A 20073-nucleotide genomic window follows, 5' to 3' on the forward strand; every position below is an offset into this window, starting at 1 on the left:
AATTATTGTTAATTGATTATGAAATAATTGATGTTTAAAATCAATTTCTATTTTAGATGCATTCAATTTAAACTATACATCAATATATTATTAATGTATATTAACAAAATATAAATTAATACCTCTAAAAAATGTATACATTTCATATCCTGGATATTAATTTATAATACTAAAAGTGACATTTATCTACAAGCAGAAATGGAATCTAGTTCAGTCATAAATTACATCATGAATATTATTTTGGATAAACTGGAAACTGGTCGTAAACATAATATTTATAAAGTCCTATATCGGGGATGGCAAACCTTTTGAACACTGCGTGCCCAAAATTACCTTTTTTTTTAGAGCGTGCCATGAAAAAATATAAAAAATATTATATTTTGTTATATAATAATTTGATTGTAAAATTAATGTATTAATATAAAAAGGTTAATTTAGGTACATAATAATAATAATATATAATAAAAATAATAATAACTATAATATATAATAGTAAAAATTTTCGCGTGCCATGGATTTGCCATCCCTGTCCTATGTTAGGTCCTTAGTAGATAGTTTTATCATAGATTTCATATTTAATCTATGGTTTTACTGTTTAAAAAAGTTGTCTCTATTTTTAAATAAATTTTTATTAATCTTAAGTGGCTACCATCAACTGGATCCAGTTATACAGGGAGAGTGTTGCTCTTTTTCTCAATCTTTTTAGCAACACCACTCTTTATCAAGTTTGTATCTAAATATCACTCTACCTTACTCATAGGCAAACGGTATAAGTGGATTGCTTCATAAACTTCACAAGCTATGTACAATTATTATTAATTGTATTTACTAATGTTTATTACCATAGATTATAACTATTAACTATAAACAGCGGTGGATTAGTTAAAAATCTCGGGCCGGGAAATTACCCACCATCCAATAATAATAATTTTCCATAAAAGTCTCCTTTAATCATGGATTAAATGCTTGTAAAACTGTTTACATCAAGTTTACACTAGGTTTTTATTACAATCTTACAATGAAATCCAATATACTTAAATACATCATTTTTATAAAATAATTTTTAATCCAAGTACATCAGCCCAGTGTTAAAATACGACTACAGACTCACCGGGAATTTTCCCGGTATCCTGGTAGGCCAATCCGCCACTGAATACAGACTTGTTTTTATATTATTTGTGCTAAAATTAAGGTTTTTAATTTTACACATTAATTCTTGATTTATTTCTAATATTATATACAGTAAAAAAATAAATCGTTTTTAATCTTGTAAGGCCATATTTTTTTTAATAAAATAACAATTATTTATATTTATAATTTAATAAATTATTTATATTTTATGGATATTTTTTGATTTATTTCTGAATTTTTTTTTTAAACATGATAAAACTATTATTTAATAATTATCGGGCATCAAGAAATGTAACTCCATCACTTTAATGTGGTTAATTATTTAAAGTCTGTATATTACAAAAAAAATTTTAAGCCATTGGATCAATGTAAAATATAATTAGCAATGTTTCTATATCAAATTAGGTACTATTAACATAAAAATAAAATATAAATTGTACTAGGTAATGATTATTTTTGTCAGAAAAAAATTAGAGCCCTTTCGCCACTAATTAATTCCAATAAATGTGGGAAAAAGTTTTTGATGGATGGTAGCCGTAAATATAATTGACCCTATGTATATATAATTTAATCCAAATTATCTTCCAAGTAAATTTAATCAATAAAATTACATTGATATTGAAAATAAGTTGTTCCCAAAAAACTCCTTTCTTACAATTTCATTTTTCAATATTCTTACTTTTCCATTATTTTTCATCAAATTCATCGATTTTTTATGTACTTGATTTGAATTAAGTTGGTGACAAGCGAAGCATTGAGTAAAATTATACGGTATTCCTTCCTAGAGAGAGTATGGATCATTAATGGCTTCATAAACCAATTAACTGGTCTATGGTTTTCTTCATTCCATGACGTAAAAAAAAAATCCCGGAACGAGAGGTACTTACATCGCGTATGAAACGGATAATATTTAATAAATCATAAAAGTATTGTACCCTACTTTTTTTTATAGCTATCTGTCTTTTGTCTCCAATTGCGTGTCAACTGTTTTATCTTTGTGTAGATTTCGTAGTTAATAAAGAAAAATTAATTCCATTTGTCGGTTCGCGTTTATATTCGGCATTACGGCAGCACTCTAAGCCTTTTCTGTTCTCTTTTAAGTTCATTACTAATTATATTGTATTAATATTATAAATAATCACTGTACTATGTCACGAGATGAAAATTTCGACAGCAAAAGAAAGATAGAGAAAAATATGGACGCCATTACAATTAAATTAAAAAAGATGTTACTTTCGCGAAATGTCGTCTTACAGGTACACACGCACGAAATACACCATATTTACGTTTATTAAATATGTGAAATCAACAATCTTCCCCTATGACAAAACAGAAGTGCTAGTAAAATCCAGCAAATGCAGCTGAATAATTTGACATATTTTTTTTTAATTGGGCAATGTCCCGCTGCACTCATAAAGATATCATCGGCATGTTTGACCGTGGATTTCTAAAGTTGAGGGACTAGCAAAATCCAAAATTATACCATTTACATAACTTTAGCATAATGTACCGGTGTCAACTTGATGGACATCCGAAAATGTATAGATGAATTTCCCTACACAAACATGGATTTTCACGATTTTGCTGTATTTATAAATCATATTAATTGAATAATTTTTAAATGTTTTTACATAATTTATATTAGAATGGCAAATGATCATGAAATAATTTAAAATAATTTAAATTCAATAATAATATAATAATATAATATATTATATAATTATGTACTTACAACTTTTGTTTTCAGGATCAATGTATTCAGTTTATGATACGTAGTTTAAAAGATCCAAAACAGTTTGGTTTAGTCAGTACAACATTTTTAAATGCTGATATGGTTCAATATTTATGTGAACCACTACTTTCAATCAATACTACATTAATACAGTAGGTTCAATTAAGATATTTAATTTCATATAAATACTCAAACAATGAATTAAATCTATTATTGAGAATCTATTATTGAGAACATTTTATTTTAGAAATATATGTTTATGTGTTTGGATGTTATCTAAAAATAGAATATTTTACGAAAGAAACGATATATTATACACTTGTAATAGTGTGATGCGAACGCTTGTATTTTTAATCAGCACCAAAGATACATCTGTATCTAATTTGATTCAACTATTGGCAATACTTATTAAAAAGTATATTTTTTTTATGATTTATTTGTTTTATTTAAATATATATATGTAATGGGCAAAGCAGACTTTCGGGCAATGTTTACATTGCCCGGGCATTATGGTATTGCCCGATTATGATGGGCAATATAGGGAACATTTCAGGAACTTTATCAAATATAAATATATAGGTAACTAACCTATCGTCACATTAATCTTCATGCACTGGAACAATTAATTTTTCCGCATCAAATACTGTTATTACATCATATTTTTTCAAAAATGTATGGCCTCTTGATTTCAGTTTAAGTTATTTTACTTCAGATATTAATTTATTGTATTTAATTTTAGTTAAATATGTACTATTAACATTTTTTTTTTTTTAATGCAATTTCTAAATTTTTTAAATATTGCCCTTCCATTTCAATTAATTTAGTTTAAATACCGCACACATTTATACAGCGAACATTACACTAACACTATAACAATACAACACGACTTTCAACTGCGCTGTACTAAATAGTATTAACAACTCACATGTTATACGATTCAATGATTGCCGTAATAATTATTGTATGATATCTAAAAGGTAAAACCGATTTACTGATAATATAATCTTAAAACGACAATAATTGACGAGATAATATTGAGAGTTTTGTATATTGGTACCTCGCGACTCATGCTAGTGTAGGTATTTACACTAGTGTAAGTACTAACAGACAATGCTTTCATAATATTATAGTTAATAGTTTAAGTTACAATGTCTAATTTATTACGGGTAAAGTATACTTGGACCGGTGGAAGTATTATCCTGCCCGGTCAAAATAGTATTTTAATGTATTGCCCAAAAACAGCGGGCCAAGTATACATAGACCGGGCTATGTGAACATAGCCCAATAATCTACTTTGCCCGTAACATATATACTATATATAGGTATACAAAATATATATAAAACTATAGCGAACTTACATTTCAGAGGAGGAACAAATCTTCAAGAAATTTGTAATATGCCACAAATGTTGTCCATTATAAAAATAATTTTTATTAATTCTCAAGATTTACCAAGTTGCTGTGTTATTAATGCTATATCAATTTTATCGCATTTTTTATCATGTCCTTCTGTGGAATTAAGTAGTAAATTATACAACACGAGTATGTCCATTTCAGAGGAAATTTGTAAAAGTGTCACAGGAAAATGTATTATTGATTCTTACGTGGTTGACATTTCATCAAATCTTTCTTGTGGCTTATTAAGGTATTTATTTAAATTTAATCAATGCTATAACAATAAAGTAACTTAACGAGTTGGCGACAATGCCACAGACTCGAAGACTTACAGAATTAATGAACTTAACCACAAACATTTAAATTACGTATTTGAGATTAATATAAATATTTTTTAATACTGTTTTTAAAATATTATTATTATAAATTTGCTTTGTATAATTTTGATTTTGAATTAATTAAATTTAATTATAAATTTCAATATTAACCAAATGTTAAGAAAGGTATATTAGGGCATAGGTATATTATATGTTCAATATCAAAGTACATTACATTTATGTAAATTTCAACAATGGTAATTAATATTGAAATTACTATTCAAATTTATCATGTATATCAGTTTTGAATGTTTGTAACCAATTTAATAAAATATTATCTATATATGTATCTAATAAGGTAAACTAAAAAAAATAACTTATAGGTAGTACCATCTAAAATTAGTATTAAATGTGTTACTTATCATTATGGTTTGGGACTTGTTTCACACAAATTGTAGGAAATATGCAATTTAATTATTTTATAATAGCAATTCATTGTTTTTTTTTAATTTGATTTATAAAATTTAAATTGTAGAAACATTTTTTAGATTAGTAAATTTGTTGACATTAATAACTCTAATAAGTTATATATATGTCTAATACAATAATCCACTCTGTAAGATCGATATAATTTCTTTAGTGTTATTCTCCTACAATTAAAAGAATATTTAGTATTATAAAATATAATTGCACGTTTACCTTCAAAGTTGGACTGTACAATTAGAAATTTTCAGATATCTGAAATTAAATGCACAGCGATTGTTGGTGAGGATATTTTTATACATTGAAAACAATCTTCTATTGACCCATCATATTCACTTATTTTGACGTTATCGTGTATATTTAAAATTTACCAGGTCTTCCCGGGTAATCCCACGATACTTTCTTGTTCTCCAGATAGGTAGCATTTTGGACATATTGACCACTGGTTTTATTCATTATTTTCATTTTTTTCGATACAGTTTAAATTTTTGTTTTTATCGTTTTTACCTGTACTCCACGGCAATACTTTGCAAAGTAGTTTATTGCCATGATCAGTGTCAGTCTGACCCACCCGGATACCCGGAAATTGCAGGGGGCCCTGAGATTATTTATTCTTGAAATACAGGCCCAACCAGTGGTGGATTCACAGTTAGAGCCGGATTAAGGGGGGGGGCAAGCAGGCTATAATCCAGCCTTCTCCAAAAAAAGGGGCCCTAAAAAAATATTATGAGTTTGCAGCTTTTCTACAATTATAGATATACAGTTAAAAAAAATATTTTAACAATATTTATTAACATACCGACACTGGCCGCAGTGGCGCACACAGGATTTTTTTTTGGGGGAGGGTCAAGGTATAAATATAACACATTTTACAATTAACAAAATTATGCAAATCCTTAATATATTTTGACTTAAATAATAGCATTGATTATAGAATAGACTATTCTATAATCAATAATACTAGGTGTTCAATACTAGCTCTTCATATTTCAAACTTGTAAAATTTGTAAATTTTAACCTAGACATCGGAGAAAATTTCGGGAGGGTTACAACCCCTTACCCCCCCCCCCCCCTGAGTGAGGCACTGACTGGCTGTGACCATTTAATATATTATATTTTTTCTATTATTATATATATATATATATGGTTATAATTTAAAAATAAATAATGCTATACTCGGAAACCATAAAGTATTTACTTGGTTGCTAAGTTCGATGACGCGATGACTCGTTAAGTATTAAACGTCGTATGACAGTAAAAATATAAATAAATATTAATCTATAGATTAAATTTACTTTACATAAAACATAAAAATGAGTAAATATGCTCTAGATAACAATTAAACTGCAAATACCTATCTAATAATCATTTTGCCTAAAAAACCCGTAAATTATGAAAAAATATGCAGTTAAAATGTTTGTATTTCAGTACATTATACCATAAAACAAATTAATATCTTATTCAAATTATTCTATAAGAATATGGAAATCGAATAAGTCCCGAATCCTACTTATAATATATAGATACTTACAATAGCAGGAATTATATATTTTAGCACACTTATTAGTAATTCTATGTTAATAGGTAATATCACCATACCTATAACTATTTTTTATTTTGGATAAAATAATTTAAAAAAATAGAATAGCTACAATATTGTCACGTGTCTATTACTTGTAGGAACACAAATTATTTAATTTTTTACTACCTATTATATTATTTTAAATATACTTAAATATTATGTTCTGATTTAGACTTTATTCCACTATAGCAAGTCGAATATTACTAAACGAACATTTACAAAAACATAAAAAAGTAGCTAAATCGTTAAAAAATATTGCTTGGTTTATGATTAAACATATAATATTACCATTTGTTTTAGTGAGTAATTACCTATTACAAATTATTAAGAAATTTTATACGCCAATATATGAGTAGATACTAATAACATATGTATTTTATATTATTTTTATTAATAATTATTCAGAAAAACATGAATGTAAGTTTGCACTACAAGAGCTGTCGGAAAGGAATTAAAAGTTTGTTAAGTCCATTTAGAGAAAGTTTACCTCTAGATGTCCTCCAAAACATAGCTAATTATTATGCCGCATCAAAGATTATCAGCATTTTATTTGAATCAATTGAATATAAGTAATTATTTTTCTTTATATAATGTATGCATTTATTTAGCATATACGTTTATATATTAAAAGTCATGTGTATTAACTATTAAAAATGCTTTTATACTTTTTATATTGATTGAATTTTATAATTATTTTTAAAGCCAGTTGTATTTTTTTTTCTACAGACAAATTGGAATTTTATCTGAAGAGTTGTTATTTGAAATGATGTTCCATCTTTCATCAGCATATCTTAAAATCGATTCTCATTGGCCCGGTGGTATAGATATGTTTCGGAATCAATTGGTTTGGAGCTTTAAAGATTTTCCTAGAACATCAAAAGATATTTGTTTAATTTTAACAAATAGTAAAAATACTGATATAAAACAATCTATAATCATTTTCATATATTTCTATCTTTTAACTTATTCCAAGTAAGTTGTGTATATTAAAGCATTACATTTTTTTATTTTATAAAAGTATTTTACTAGTTCTAAATTATAGCTTTTCCCTAAAGTTTTGTAAATTTTTAACTGTATAATATTTGTGGTTTTTCGTAAAACATTTTTACTAGTATGGTAAGAAGAAAAGGTTAATCTAAAAGTTTTATGAAATTACTTAATTAAAAAAATATAGTTAACTTTTGAAAAACTTTATAAACACTTGTGATTTAAAATAACTTAAAATTCATTACTTAGACATTTGTATAATACATTTAATAATCTGTGCATATATTAACCCAACTTCTTATTTACTTTAATACGAAATGCTACACGTTTGACAATTTAACCACTGTGTGCCATGATTATGTATAATATATTCTTAATATATTATAGGATCCATCGGGATTAGTTACCTAACTTGGTGTATTTATTTCATACCACAATATTTTTTGTTTGTATTATTATATAAGCCAATAACATAATTAGGTACCTATTTTTGTAGAGTGTACTTAATATTTCAAGCGTTTCTGTGCAGCAGCGTAGTTGGAACTCAATGAAGGGGAAGCGATTTAAAAATAGCATGGTTATAAATACCATATTATTTTATTAACTATAAGCTATAGGCTTTAACAATGATTAAAACATCACCAATAAAAATTTCCAAGGAGGTGATCTATTCATTCTCCCCTAGGCCACTGTCTGTGACAGTTTTCCCGAGCACCAAGCAAAACTTCATGGTTGCGCGTATTTCACGAAAATCAGCTATCACGTACATGACAAACACATAAGAAAATCGTCTTAAAAAATTAAAAACTGCATGAAACGGAGCAATAGTTCAGTTTCCTTTATACTTGTCTTCGTATATAATGTACCTACATTTATAATTTACCATGAATTATATTTATTACTTTTTTTTTTTTAAATACCGGTGTATTTTACTGCCTTAACTATGTTGAAAAATATATTATTTATTAACTTATCTGTAACTTATCTATATAATATATGATTTCAGCATTGAAAATGAATCAATATATCTGGAACCTATATGCGTTTACTTATGTTTAATTCAGAATGAAATACCTACTCCTGTTATAAAAGCAGTTCTTTTTATTATTTCTGTAAATATTTATCAATGTAGCATTTAATTGTGTGTTTTTTTTAAAATTAAAATGGTTTTTAGATTTCTTTTGTTTCCCATAATGCTGTAAATGCAGTATCTGGGTTAACTATTGCTACAAAAAAATTAGTTGCACTTATTAACACTCAAATGTTTGATTTGATTTTTACCTATCATCCAGCTATTTTATATTTTTTATTCGCTACAAGTATAATACCAGACAAAATCCAATCGCAATTAGTAAGCATAAATCATAAAATTTTGAATAATGCAATTTAATTTAATTTAATTTATAATTCTATTAGATTAAACAATGGATTCTGAATTTAGATGATATTAGTTTTATTGAATTGGAAAAATTTTGCTTGAAAAATGACAAAGCAAAATTATGTTTATTGGTAAATTGATAATAACAATACTTTTAACAATATAAATAATTAAGTTTCATTATTTTTGTTAGAACGTGCTTATAAATGATACAACTATCGATAGTAATAAATTGCATCTAGGATTCGACGTTATTAAAAAAATTATAGCTATTGAAAATAATTTGAATGAACATAAAACATTATTAATTATTTGGGAAATTTTACCAATAAATTTAGGTTTATTCTGTTGTACTGAAAATCCTAAAGCAATAGGAGGTAAACCAATATTTTTTTTATATAATGATTTTTGTTTAATAACTCTTAACTAAATGGAAATTTTTAATTTAGCAACAAATTTAAAGTTATTATTAAATTTAACCGAATCGTGCTCTTTCGATGGGCTCAATATTTGCATAAATGAACACCGAAATTTAGTTTATACCATGTCTTCAATTGTAAAAAGTTATCAATCTAATTTTCCTGAACGGTATTCTCTACTATCATCTCTCCTGCAGCATATATTAACTCTGATTCAGTTATCTAATAATGATGGTAAGTAATTCTAATTGCAAGTCATGTAAATAAATAATAATTAATGATATCAATTTATTTTTAGTTGTAAATACAATTAAAAAACATAATGACTTTCTATGTGTACTCCAAAAGCTATGTTTATCTGAAAATAATGAAGTTTGTTTTCTTACGTATAATACGATAATAAAATTATGCCAAATTGAAAAAGAAGGAATTAAAAATGAATACACTATTTTAGTACGTCTATTACTAGTCATTTGAAATAGATTTTAAGTGTATCTCAAGTGGAATCAGTGGCGTAGCTAGGATTTTCTGAAGGGGGGTGTTAATTAAAATTATTAAATATTATATATAATACGAAAAAATTAAAACTTTTATTTTAATTAATTTATATGTATACATAATGCCTGTAGTAGAGATGTAATGTATATTCGAATTCGGATAGCTTTACCATAAATCATTCGAATATTTGACTATTCGAATATCAGTATTCGATGCTACAATACCTATTATTATTAAACGTTTTGTGTTGCACGAAAACGTAAACGAATAATTTTCGTCACGTATTGTCGCAATCGCGATAATGTTAACCTGTGTATATGTAATTAGTATTGTGCATTATTTTATATTTCATATTGTATTATCGATTTACCTATATTCCAATAATAATGTAATATATGATACGGCTCAAGGGGGTGTCATATCTACCAAACACTCCCCTTGTATACGCCACTGAGTGGAATAAATAAATATTTTGACATGTTACGAGTAAAATGATAATAAGTAAAATGATGATAAGTTAAATTTTTTTTCTAGAATTCGATGACAATAAATTGCAACTACATTTTAGACGCAATGTCTAGGAAGTGTCAAAATTGTATAATATCGTCTATTACATTATTTCAAATTATAATACACTACTATGAAAAATGTATTAATGATACAGTTGAATTTAATGATATACTAACTGTAGAATGTTTTAGATCTGTTTTTATACAACTAAAAACATTAATATCTCAAGTAAGATGTATTGTAAATTAATAACAATTTACGATTTTGTTTTGCCAATATTTTATCATCAATATTTCATAAATGAATTCGTTTCTCCACATAGGGACTGGATTGGGTATCAGATCATGCTTGGGAGTGCATTACTATAATTTTATCAACATCACTTTTAAAAGATCTAAAGAATATACCAGATCTTCAGTATGAATTAGCTACCGATCCTTGGCTCAATTTTTTACTCACAAATTATAAATTCTATAACAAAAAATGTTTGAAGTTTTTACATTTTTGGTTTGATAATTTTGTATTGAGTTAAGTATTGAATCATAATACATTTTGTAAAAATATAATTTAAAATTTGAAAATTATTCTGAAATAAGTATAGTGGATTCCATTTAATATGGACATATCGGGATCAGCACCATTTAAATATATTAAATAGTTTATCCCATAAAACTAAAACAAATATAAATAAACATATGAGATTTTAATTAAAATAGGACAAAAGGCCGAGTGGTATAAACGGTGAGGTGAGATACAGTGATTGGTGGATGATATTGCTGTACTGGTTTTTTAAACTTAAAACTAATGTATCATTGCTTTCGGAAATAGATTCCTAGCGAAAGTGGTCGTGTGAATGAGCTTATATCTCTAAAGATAACTAATGTAGTTAAAGAACCAACATTTTTAATAAGGTGGGTTGAATTTTAAACTTTCGCAAAAAAAAAAAAGAGAATTTAAAATTTAGGAAAATAGAAGATCTTTAAAAAAAAAATAAAAATAAAAAAAATAATGTAAATGATTATAAACAGTATAAATTTCAATAAAATATTTCAAAACTACGAAGTGCCTTTAAAATGTAATGTAAGTATTTAATACATTTTATCGAGTAGCTAAGATTAATTATTTAATCTTGATTAAATTTATCTTTATTAATCTAAAATTAATATTAATTGGATAGCAATTAAATAATAAATATTGCTTAATGGTTATTATGCTTTTATTTGCGGTGATTACATTAAGACATTAACTGGAGTTCACTATATTTAAAGAAAAGTTATGTTTTTATTCATATTAATGTCAGTCCCATTATAATTATAATATTTTTTCTTGTGTTTTTTTAATTGACGACCATAGCTGTTTGCGTAATACTCTCTGAAAATTTACTTAAACTAAGTATATTAATACGAACATACCTATAAACTTAATACTTGGAATTTGTAGATTATAATACCTTGGTAAGGGGGTAAATTCTTCCTACTCGTTTTTCCAGTTCCAAGGTTTCGGAATTATTTTTCATTTTGTGATTTATAAATTGTAAGTTTTAATTTAAAAAATTATATATGTATCATAATAATTTATTAAATTAGAAATAGAATAAGTAAAAAAAATATTTCATATCACTTGTTTCCAAAATTTAAAAGCCTATTATAGATAGGAATGTATTGTTTAATTATATTTACTATGGAAATTGTAGTAATAATATAAAAAACATGGGTAATTTGGACCTACTGACTACTTAAAGTTAAATAAAAGAATTGTTTATAAGATCAGGGATATTTATAATCGACCAAACAAATAACTAATAATCTTAACAAAAAAACGTTTATTTTATTATAATTAAGTAACAATTACACTCATGATTCATGGCATTTAATTTAAATATGTATTTTTTATAGCTACGGAAGAAAGTTTCTCAATATGTGGAAAAGAACCTTTATGTCCTAGTATTTTTGATAAAACTATAATTCATATTTTATCAACAATAGTTAATCAAACTTATAAAAGCAGTGAATTGGTAATGGAAGCAAAAAGTATTATAAATCTGGTTAGTGCTTATTTTTATATAATATACATTTAAATCATATGCCAAACCATCATTGCTATTCTTGTATATTATGTTTATATTCCAGTCACATATATCTTTGTTTGAATCTATAAATAATAACAACATTGTTGATTTTAAAGTATATTATATGTCTTTTGTTATGTGACAGATTTTAAAAAGTAAATTTGTAATACCTAATGGACTAGAATTTCAAATACAACATTTTTTAAATCAGCAACAATAAGTGTTTGGTGTCATGATTGTTATTTGATATTCGAAGTGTAACTTGAACCAATAAATTTAAATATATGTATATTTTTAACTGTATCCTTAAGGATATAATTTTACTTTATACTATTTTGTAAACGTTTTAATGTAAATCTTAATTATAATTATAATCATACACTTTTTTGTTTTTACATTTTTTATTTATATAATAATTACACAGGTAAATTTATGTATATTTTTTTTGCAAATGTAATTAAATAATATGTTTTTCTTATAGATCTTCAATTTTTTTAAAATTTGTATAATGTATCAATTTTTTCTGACTTTTAAATCTACAATTAATTGTTTAATAATATTTTTATAACTTCCAAAAATTAAAAAATTAAAAAAATTGTTCATAATATTAATTTTAATATTATATATTAATTTTATATTATACTTATAAACCTTTATGTATAAAATAGTATGTAAAATATTATCTATATATATATATATATATATATATATATATATCTATACATATATTTTATAAATATTAAAACTCAATGAACAAAAATACTAAACAAATGTTATTTAAAAACACGAATGTTCATTATAATATTTTAAAATAATATAAAAAATATTTTATTTCACATTTCACAAGAAAAAACAATTTTATATTCTACAAAACTTGATTGTATTTTACCACACACTTCAATAGTTCAATAGTAATAACCAGAAAATATAATTTGTCTTGATACTAAATTTGGTAGTGTGTTATAATCTGTACAAATTATAATTAATTTTGTATTTAATAATCTGTTTGATATTGAATTGTTTAAAATTCAAATATGCCGCTTAAATGCTCACTATCAGTCATGCATGTGCATTATCAATTTTAAAAAAAGTCGGCGCATCACGGTTAATAAACATGCATGGGCAGGATTATTGGTGCATTCTTGTATTTAAACCGTGGAATATCAATTGCTATAAATTATTTATACATATCAATATTAATATTAATATTAATAATTATTCATCATATTTATTTGTATAATTTATCTATTTATCTTTATATTATTATTTAGCATATCTTAATTCGTGATTTGTAAACATAATATGGTTAACATATTCTGTGATATCATTTTTATTTCTTTATCACTTCGAGTATATTTTAACGGAAATCAACAATGAAGCTTACTGTTTAAATTTTTTTATTAATTTAATATAATATTATTATATTCTTTCACTTTTTATCTCCATAATTTTAATTAACACCATAGTTGATGTCTCACTTAGTGAATATCTTACTAACATATTACTTATTAATTTTTTTGTCTTCAAAATATAATACGGTTAGCTTATCTGAAATTTGAACATTTTATATCCTTTAAATATTAAAATGTGCTTAATTCCTTAATATTATGTTATTGATACTTATATAACTATTTTTATTTTGGTTTCAATTTTTTATAAATGTTGATTATTTATTGAATGTGACAAGTAAAGTTTTTTAAAATACTATATTACAGCAGAGATTATCTTTTTAAAATTATTCATTACGTAAGTAAGTATATATCCTTATAATTTTATTTGAGTTCTTGATGATGTTCTTATATAGTTATAAACTACTGATATATTTATTTTAATAAAAAAAAAAATCAAATGAACCTAGATTTAAAAATTACATTATGTTGGCCTTAACATTTCTGAAAGTCTTATAAAACTTCTACATATAAGGTTTATATTATTAATATGAGCTAAACACAATAATAGAAAATACTTCTTTATATACTTTTAATTTGATAAAAATATAGAACATTTAAATTAAGTAATTAAGTTCTATATTATGAACAACTACTCTAATTTTTGTTCTTTTTTTCTTCTTCTTTGCATTTCTCCAAATTATTTGGCATCAGCTATCTTTGTCTTAAATCTCCATTTATCTGGATTTTTTATATCTCCTACGTACATATCAACAGCTTTCATATAATTCTCAATTGTATTCAACCATCCTTTTTTTAGTTTTCTTTTTCCTCTTTTCCCTTCAACCTTCATTTTCATTTTTTCATTTATGTTCAACAGTATAATTCTAGTTTTATTTTTATTTTTATGAGCATCGTATCCTTATTGATTTATTTTACAAATTAGAATCTTCAAAAGATGGAATGTATAATATCACAATCGCCAAATAATCATTTAAGGAATTTTATGGTAGCTGCTGAGCAATATTTACTAAACCATGATGAATCATCTTTAAATACAATTCTATATATATTACAGGTATGTAAAAATAATTTCAAATTTATGTTTCTTGTCCTTCATGTATTGGATTACCAAGATAATGTTGTATTTGTATTTATAAATAAATAATTTTTATTTTTTGCATTTGAATATTATTAGATCCTTGGACAACCATCTAATTTATTTGATTTTAATTCTAAAAGCAAAGTTATACTAGAGTTTTATGTTAATTTATGTGAACTGATGAACAACACTAATAATGATTCTGATCTTATGTGGGTCGCTGTTAATGTATTATACTCAATTTCTAAGCAAGGATATTTTGATACTTCTTTACCAAACAATTATAAATTTGCATTAATACTAACAAAACTTTTGAAAGAAAATTTATCATTGGATAGAAAAATCAAAATATTAAAATTACTTCAGGTAAATTAAAATTAATTTGATTTTTTAATAAATACTAAGTACAAATAAGTAAATCTTATGAATTTTTAGGAGTTGACTTATGGAGTAAAATTACAATGCCAAGAAGGTTATTTATCTGAATTAATCATATTATTAGTGAAATGGATATCAAGTGAAGACAAAGATTTAACATCCTTATCTCTAGGAGTTTTAGTGAATGTGTTTAGTAAAAACAAATTTGCTATGTTTATTCTTTTAAAAAGTACAGATTCTAAATCTTTTATGAGGTTGCTTTTGAGAATACAATCAGATAATACATTTACTAAAGTTCAAGTGTATAAACTCCTGCTAGTATTAGAGCATGTATCAGGTCAGATACCTCATATTGATGTAAACAATTTAATTGACCTAATATTCATTGTTTTGGAAGAAGGATTGAATCAAAATAACATTTTTGCTCTTCGTCACACAATAGACTTTTTTATTGATATTAGTGAACATTTGCGATGGAAAAATCATATTTACGAATATTCCAAGTATGTTATTAATTATTATTTTTGTATAGGATGAGCTACCACTATAATCCAATGTAAATGTTAATTTTTTTAAATTTATTTGTTTTGATATTAGAAGGTTAGGTTACATTAAACATTTCTAGTAAAAAAAAAATAAAAAAAAATATCCTCCCATTTACTGACTAGGAAATAGATTTTAACATTTTAATTTTTATAAAGTTACAAGATAGCCATTATTTGCTATAAGTTGTTTTTACAATTTCAAAGCATCACAATTGGAAATTGAATTATTTCAAAAATGATTGCTAATTTGAGTTAATTTGAGTAGATAAGTGATAATTGTATACTGTAGCTTTATTGGTAGTTTAATGAATGAATATAAATAAAATAATTTTTTCAACAACAATATTAGTCAACATTTTTCAATCATTATTTATCCATAGTGAAACTGTTTTAAGATCTTATAAGTAAAAAATTAAGCTTAAGATATCAAAATTCAAATTTGGCTCAAAGTATTTAATATACCCCCTTTTATTAAACTGCGGTAAAAGAAATTTTTTTAACATTTTGGAATATATTTACATTGAGATATTGCAGTGAGCCACCTGATATTTATATGTGTATTATTATTTATTAAAATATTTCAAATATATCAAATTTTACAGCTATAAATCAAAAATAATTAGTATAATGGAAACTTTGAACAATTTCAAACATATTGAGAAGACATGTAACAGTCAAAATAATTATGATATTACCCTAAGAAGCATCGGCTTAATTTTGCAGTTTATTCATCATACTATTAAATTAAGAATTGAAGATTTTATCATAATATATCCTAATATTATAATGAATGTTTTGCATTGGGCTCAGTTTTTAGACATTCATGAACAAGCATTATCAATTTTACAAACTATAATTAAAAATGTACGAATTAATAATTATTACTTGGATCAGGATCTTCAAAATGATATTTTTGAAAAACTTGCAGAGAGTTTAAATGTAAGTACATTATATAAGTTTGAAGTATTCTTAACTATGCTTAACATAGAAATTCTGAAATATAATAAATCTTCAGTCATATAATTTATATGTATTAAACATTGATTTGAACATATGTTCAAGTTAAATGTATTGTACGTGATTTATAATATTGCATATTAACATATTTAAAAATATTCTTACAAATAATAAAAATTGGCTGTAATTATATAGTTATTAAGAATTTATTTAGTCACCAACATATTGGATTTTTATTCAGAATAGATTTATCATAATATATTTTATAACAAACATGAATAATAGGCTTATTTACTTACATTACTAAATAAAGGTACATTTTTAAGTTATATTCCAGTTATTTATCAACAGTTGTAAGAATATTGAAATTATAATTTTACTACATAATTAGTTTTTATATTATAAATTTTATATTATTTTAGATATTGCTGAATTTATTAATAGAACCCAATCATAATAGTGACAATGTTCCTAGTATTAAATCCTGGAATCAATGTGCAATTAGTTTCAGGCTTCTTCAAGAAATGTTAAATATGCAAAATTTATATGAACAAATTGAAGAAAAACTTTCAAATTCTGTAAGAAATATGTGTATTATTTTGTATAACAAATAAATATTATAATTTTATATTTTTCAGTTCCTTCAGTCTATATTCCATTCTTTGTTATCGGTCAATATTAAAGATATAAAAAATTTACAAAATATTACATTTGTATACATTGAAGCTCTTTACTTTTTATCTGATTTAGTTGCTAAAAATCCTAAGTGGATGTCTTTATATTCTGAAATTTTGAATCAGAAACATGTTTATTGTGTATTAGCTTTTATTATATACAACGGCCCAAAAAATATGAAACAAAAAGTATTAGATCTCATAACTAAATTTTCTCAACAAAGGTAAATAATTATTTTTAATGAATTAATTTTAATTCTAATTAAATTTTGTATTATAAATTAGTATTTTAATGTTATCTGACTGCTTGGAAGAAATTGAACAATTGTCGTCAACAAAAGTAAAAAATTCAATTGATTTTGACATAAAACCACTATGTTCATTTGTTCAAGAAGAACAATTACAAACATTTATTGATCAATTAGAAAATATGTTCAGTTCTAATGACGTAATTAATTATAAAAATTATAAATATTGTTTTTGAGGCATATAATATTAATTTTTCAATATTAATTAATTAAAAATTTTTAGATACTTGATATTAAGACCTGTAATGTCATTAAATTATATCAAAGTAAAATAAATTTATTAAAACAAACAGAAAATTGGTTAAAAAAAAGTTTAGACAATTGTTCTGAAGAAATGACTCAGTTAAATTATAAAATAATTCAATTGAATAATGAATCCATGGTATTAAATAATATGTTATTAGAAAATCATCAAACAATTGATGAGCTTACAATGGAAAACATTAAGCTAAAACAAAAGTTAAATAATATTACAGAACAATTTTCTACAACTAGCAATGACTTTGCAAAAGTAATATAATTTTTTAGAAAACTATAACTAACAGAACTATTTTTATTTAATATATATTTTATTTATAATCAGTTATCTAGAAATTATGAAACAAAAAGACAAATTGTGCAAGATTTGAATTTGAATATAAACAACTTAAATAAACAATTAGAAGAACTAAATATAGCAAGCAATCAGATGAAATCGAGTTTACTAGAGCAATTACAAAATGAGAAAACAGGTAAATTTGTAAAAAAAAATGTATTAACTTGGTTTTTATTATAAATGTTTTGTTTGATTGTACATTAGCTTAATAATATCCATGTTTTAAAAATCAATATTTATTTTATGTATTTTAGAAAACAAAATACAAGTTTCAAAATTAGAACAACAATTAATAGATAAACAAAATATAATAAGTGAAAAATCTGAGGTAAATCTTTATTATTTTTGTATTCATAAGGTTATAAACAATAATAATATCTATAAATTGTATATAATGTTCTTGAATATAAATCATAATAATAATTAAGATTTAATTTTTTTTTTTAATTCAATCTAATTTTCAAATCAACCTTAAGATGGATTTAAAGAATAAGCTTTTTTTCTAATACATAGAAATCACTAATTGAACAAACTGGTTTTATAATGGATTATGCTCATTGAATTTACAAAAAGTAAAAATGTATATAAAATGTAATTAAAGTAGCATAACATTTTTTTCAGTTTTCTGATTTAATGAATATTCATCAATATTACAAATTATAATTAAAATATAAGATATTTATAAACTTATTACCATCATATAGTAAAGTTATAAAAATGGTCTTCCTCATCTTGGGGCTCCTAAAAGAAGCTTGGCCTTTATTTGCTTCCAAATAATATCTGGCCTAATGGGTTTAAATGTATAGGGAAATTTTTTTGTGATTAACTTTTGATAAGATTTTTTTACCTCTTATTTTGACCATTGTTATTATAGACTACTAATTCATTATATTTTTTTAATAGGAAATTGATAGCAAAACGTCTTTCATTAGAAACCTTGAAAAAAATATTAATGAAAAAGATAAAGATATTCTTGACTTACGCAAACAACTTCATGAACAACATAAAGTACATGAAATGATTAGTCAAATGTTAGCAGCTACATCAAGTAAACCTCAATTATAAAATAATAATTTCATTTTTGACTGATTACATATTTTTAAGTTGCATAACAAATTTACATTTTTATTACAAATGTATTTATATTGGTACAATTAGAAATTATATTTAGTTTTCTTCATCCAATCACCAATCATGTATTTTTTTTACTTATTTTACGTAATTATAAGTGTTTATAACCGTCCATTTTTTGCAATATGTAATGTTTTTTTGTGAATTTGTTAGTTTAAGAATTGTACTCATTTTTTAGAATATATTAATTATTACTCCTTATATACTCTTTATTATTACGGCTTTATAGTTATACTAACTTTCATTTCAATTCATTTATTTGTCTACATTTTAGATCAATATTGTAGTGTTAATTTTATTGTAGACTCGTTATAAGTAGGGAACGGATTTATATGTAAATACATATTTTTATTAAAACGAGATATTTAAAATTTGATAAGAAATGTTCATGATTTAAATCATTCCTATTAATATGATGATACTTTTATTTTACATATTTTTACATATTTTGGTATAATTACATATTTTTACATATTTCACTAATTTGTAAATATTT

At 24.0% G+C, this 20073-nt stretch overlaps 2 protein-coding genes across 3 annotated transcripts; both read left to right on the forward strand.

Annotated features, from left to right (window-relative positions):
* Window positions 1–4180: 4180 nt before the first annotated feature.
* LOC112682183 lies at window positions 4181–12719 on the forward strand. Its single transcript, XM_025552707.1, has 14 exons — window positions 4181–4507; window positions 6812–6938; window positions 7045–7208; window positions 7366–7611; window positions 8633–8738; window positions 8801–8977; window positions 9043–9135; window positions 9198–9381; window positions 9454–9657; window positions 9722–9876; window positions 10456–10659; window positions 10754–10958; window positions 12327–12475; window positions 12645–12719. The coding sequence occupies exons 1-14, from the start codon at window positions 4260–4262 to the stop codon at window positions 12717–12719; spliced, it is 2337 nt and encodes a 778-aa protein (XP_025408492.1). The 5' UTR covers window positions 4181–4259.
* A 1488-nt stretch (window positions 12720–14207) lies between these two features.
* On the forward strand, window positions 14208–19578 carry LOC112681977 (putative leucine-rich repeat-containing protein DDB_G0290503). Of its 2 annotated transcripts, none has more exons than XM_025552373.1 (12): window positions 14208–14249; window positions 14834–14965; window positions 15086–15355; window positions 15425–15870; window positions 16515–16851; window positions 17292–17447; window positions 17508–17767; window positions 17829–17991; window positions 18075–18362; window positions 18435–18582; window positions 18701–18774; window positions 19350–19578. In XM_025552373.1, exons 2-12 carry the CDS (start codon window positions 14846–14848, stop codon window positions 19509–19511), a joined length of 2424 nt encoding a protein of 807 aa, XP_025408158.1. In that variant the 5' UTR covers window positions 14208–14249; window positions 14834–14845; the 3' UTR covers window positions 19512–19578. The 2 variants fall into 2 exon arrangements, with proteins under 2 accessions (XP_025408158.1, XP_025408159.1); XM_025552374.1 differs by having other exon boundaries at window positions 14212–14245.
* Window positions 19579–20073: the final 495 nt, after the last annotated feature.

Source organism: Sipha flava, unplaced genomic scaffold (assembly GCF_003268045.1).
Source record: "Sipha flava isolate LNK unplaced genomic scaffold, YSA_version1 1_pilon_pilon, whole genome shotgun sequence".
In the NCBI taxonomy this organism is placed as follows: Eukaryota; Metazoa; Arthropoda; class Insecta; order Hemiptera; family Aphididae; genus Sipha; species Sipha flava.

Bases quoted from the DNA above. Each gene is read 5' to 3' on its own strand.
- LOC112682183 (XM_025552707.1), top strand. From the start codon at position 4,260: ATGCCACAAATGTTGTCCATTATAAAAATAATTTTTATTAATTCTCAA. The intron at 6,939-7,044 runs GTGAGTAATTAC...ATAATTATTCAG, and splicing joins TAATATTACCATTTGTTTTA to AAAAACATGAATGTAAGTTT. The intron at 9,382-9,453 runs GTAAACCAATAT...TTTTTAATTTAG, and splicing joins AAATCCTAAAGCAATAGGAG to CAACAAATTTAAAGTTATTA.
- LOC112681977 (XM_025552373.1), top strand. From the start codon at position 14,846: ATGGAATGTATAATATCACAATCGCCAAATAATCATTTAAGGAATTTT. The intron at 17,768-17,828 runs GTAAATAATTAT...ATTATAAATTAG, and splicing joins ACTAAATTTTCTCAACAAAG to TATTTTAATGTTATCTGACT. The intron at 18,583-18,700 runs GTAAATTTGTAA...TATGTATTTTAG, and splicing joins ATTACAAAATGAGAAAACAG to AAAACAAAATACAAGTTTCA.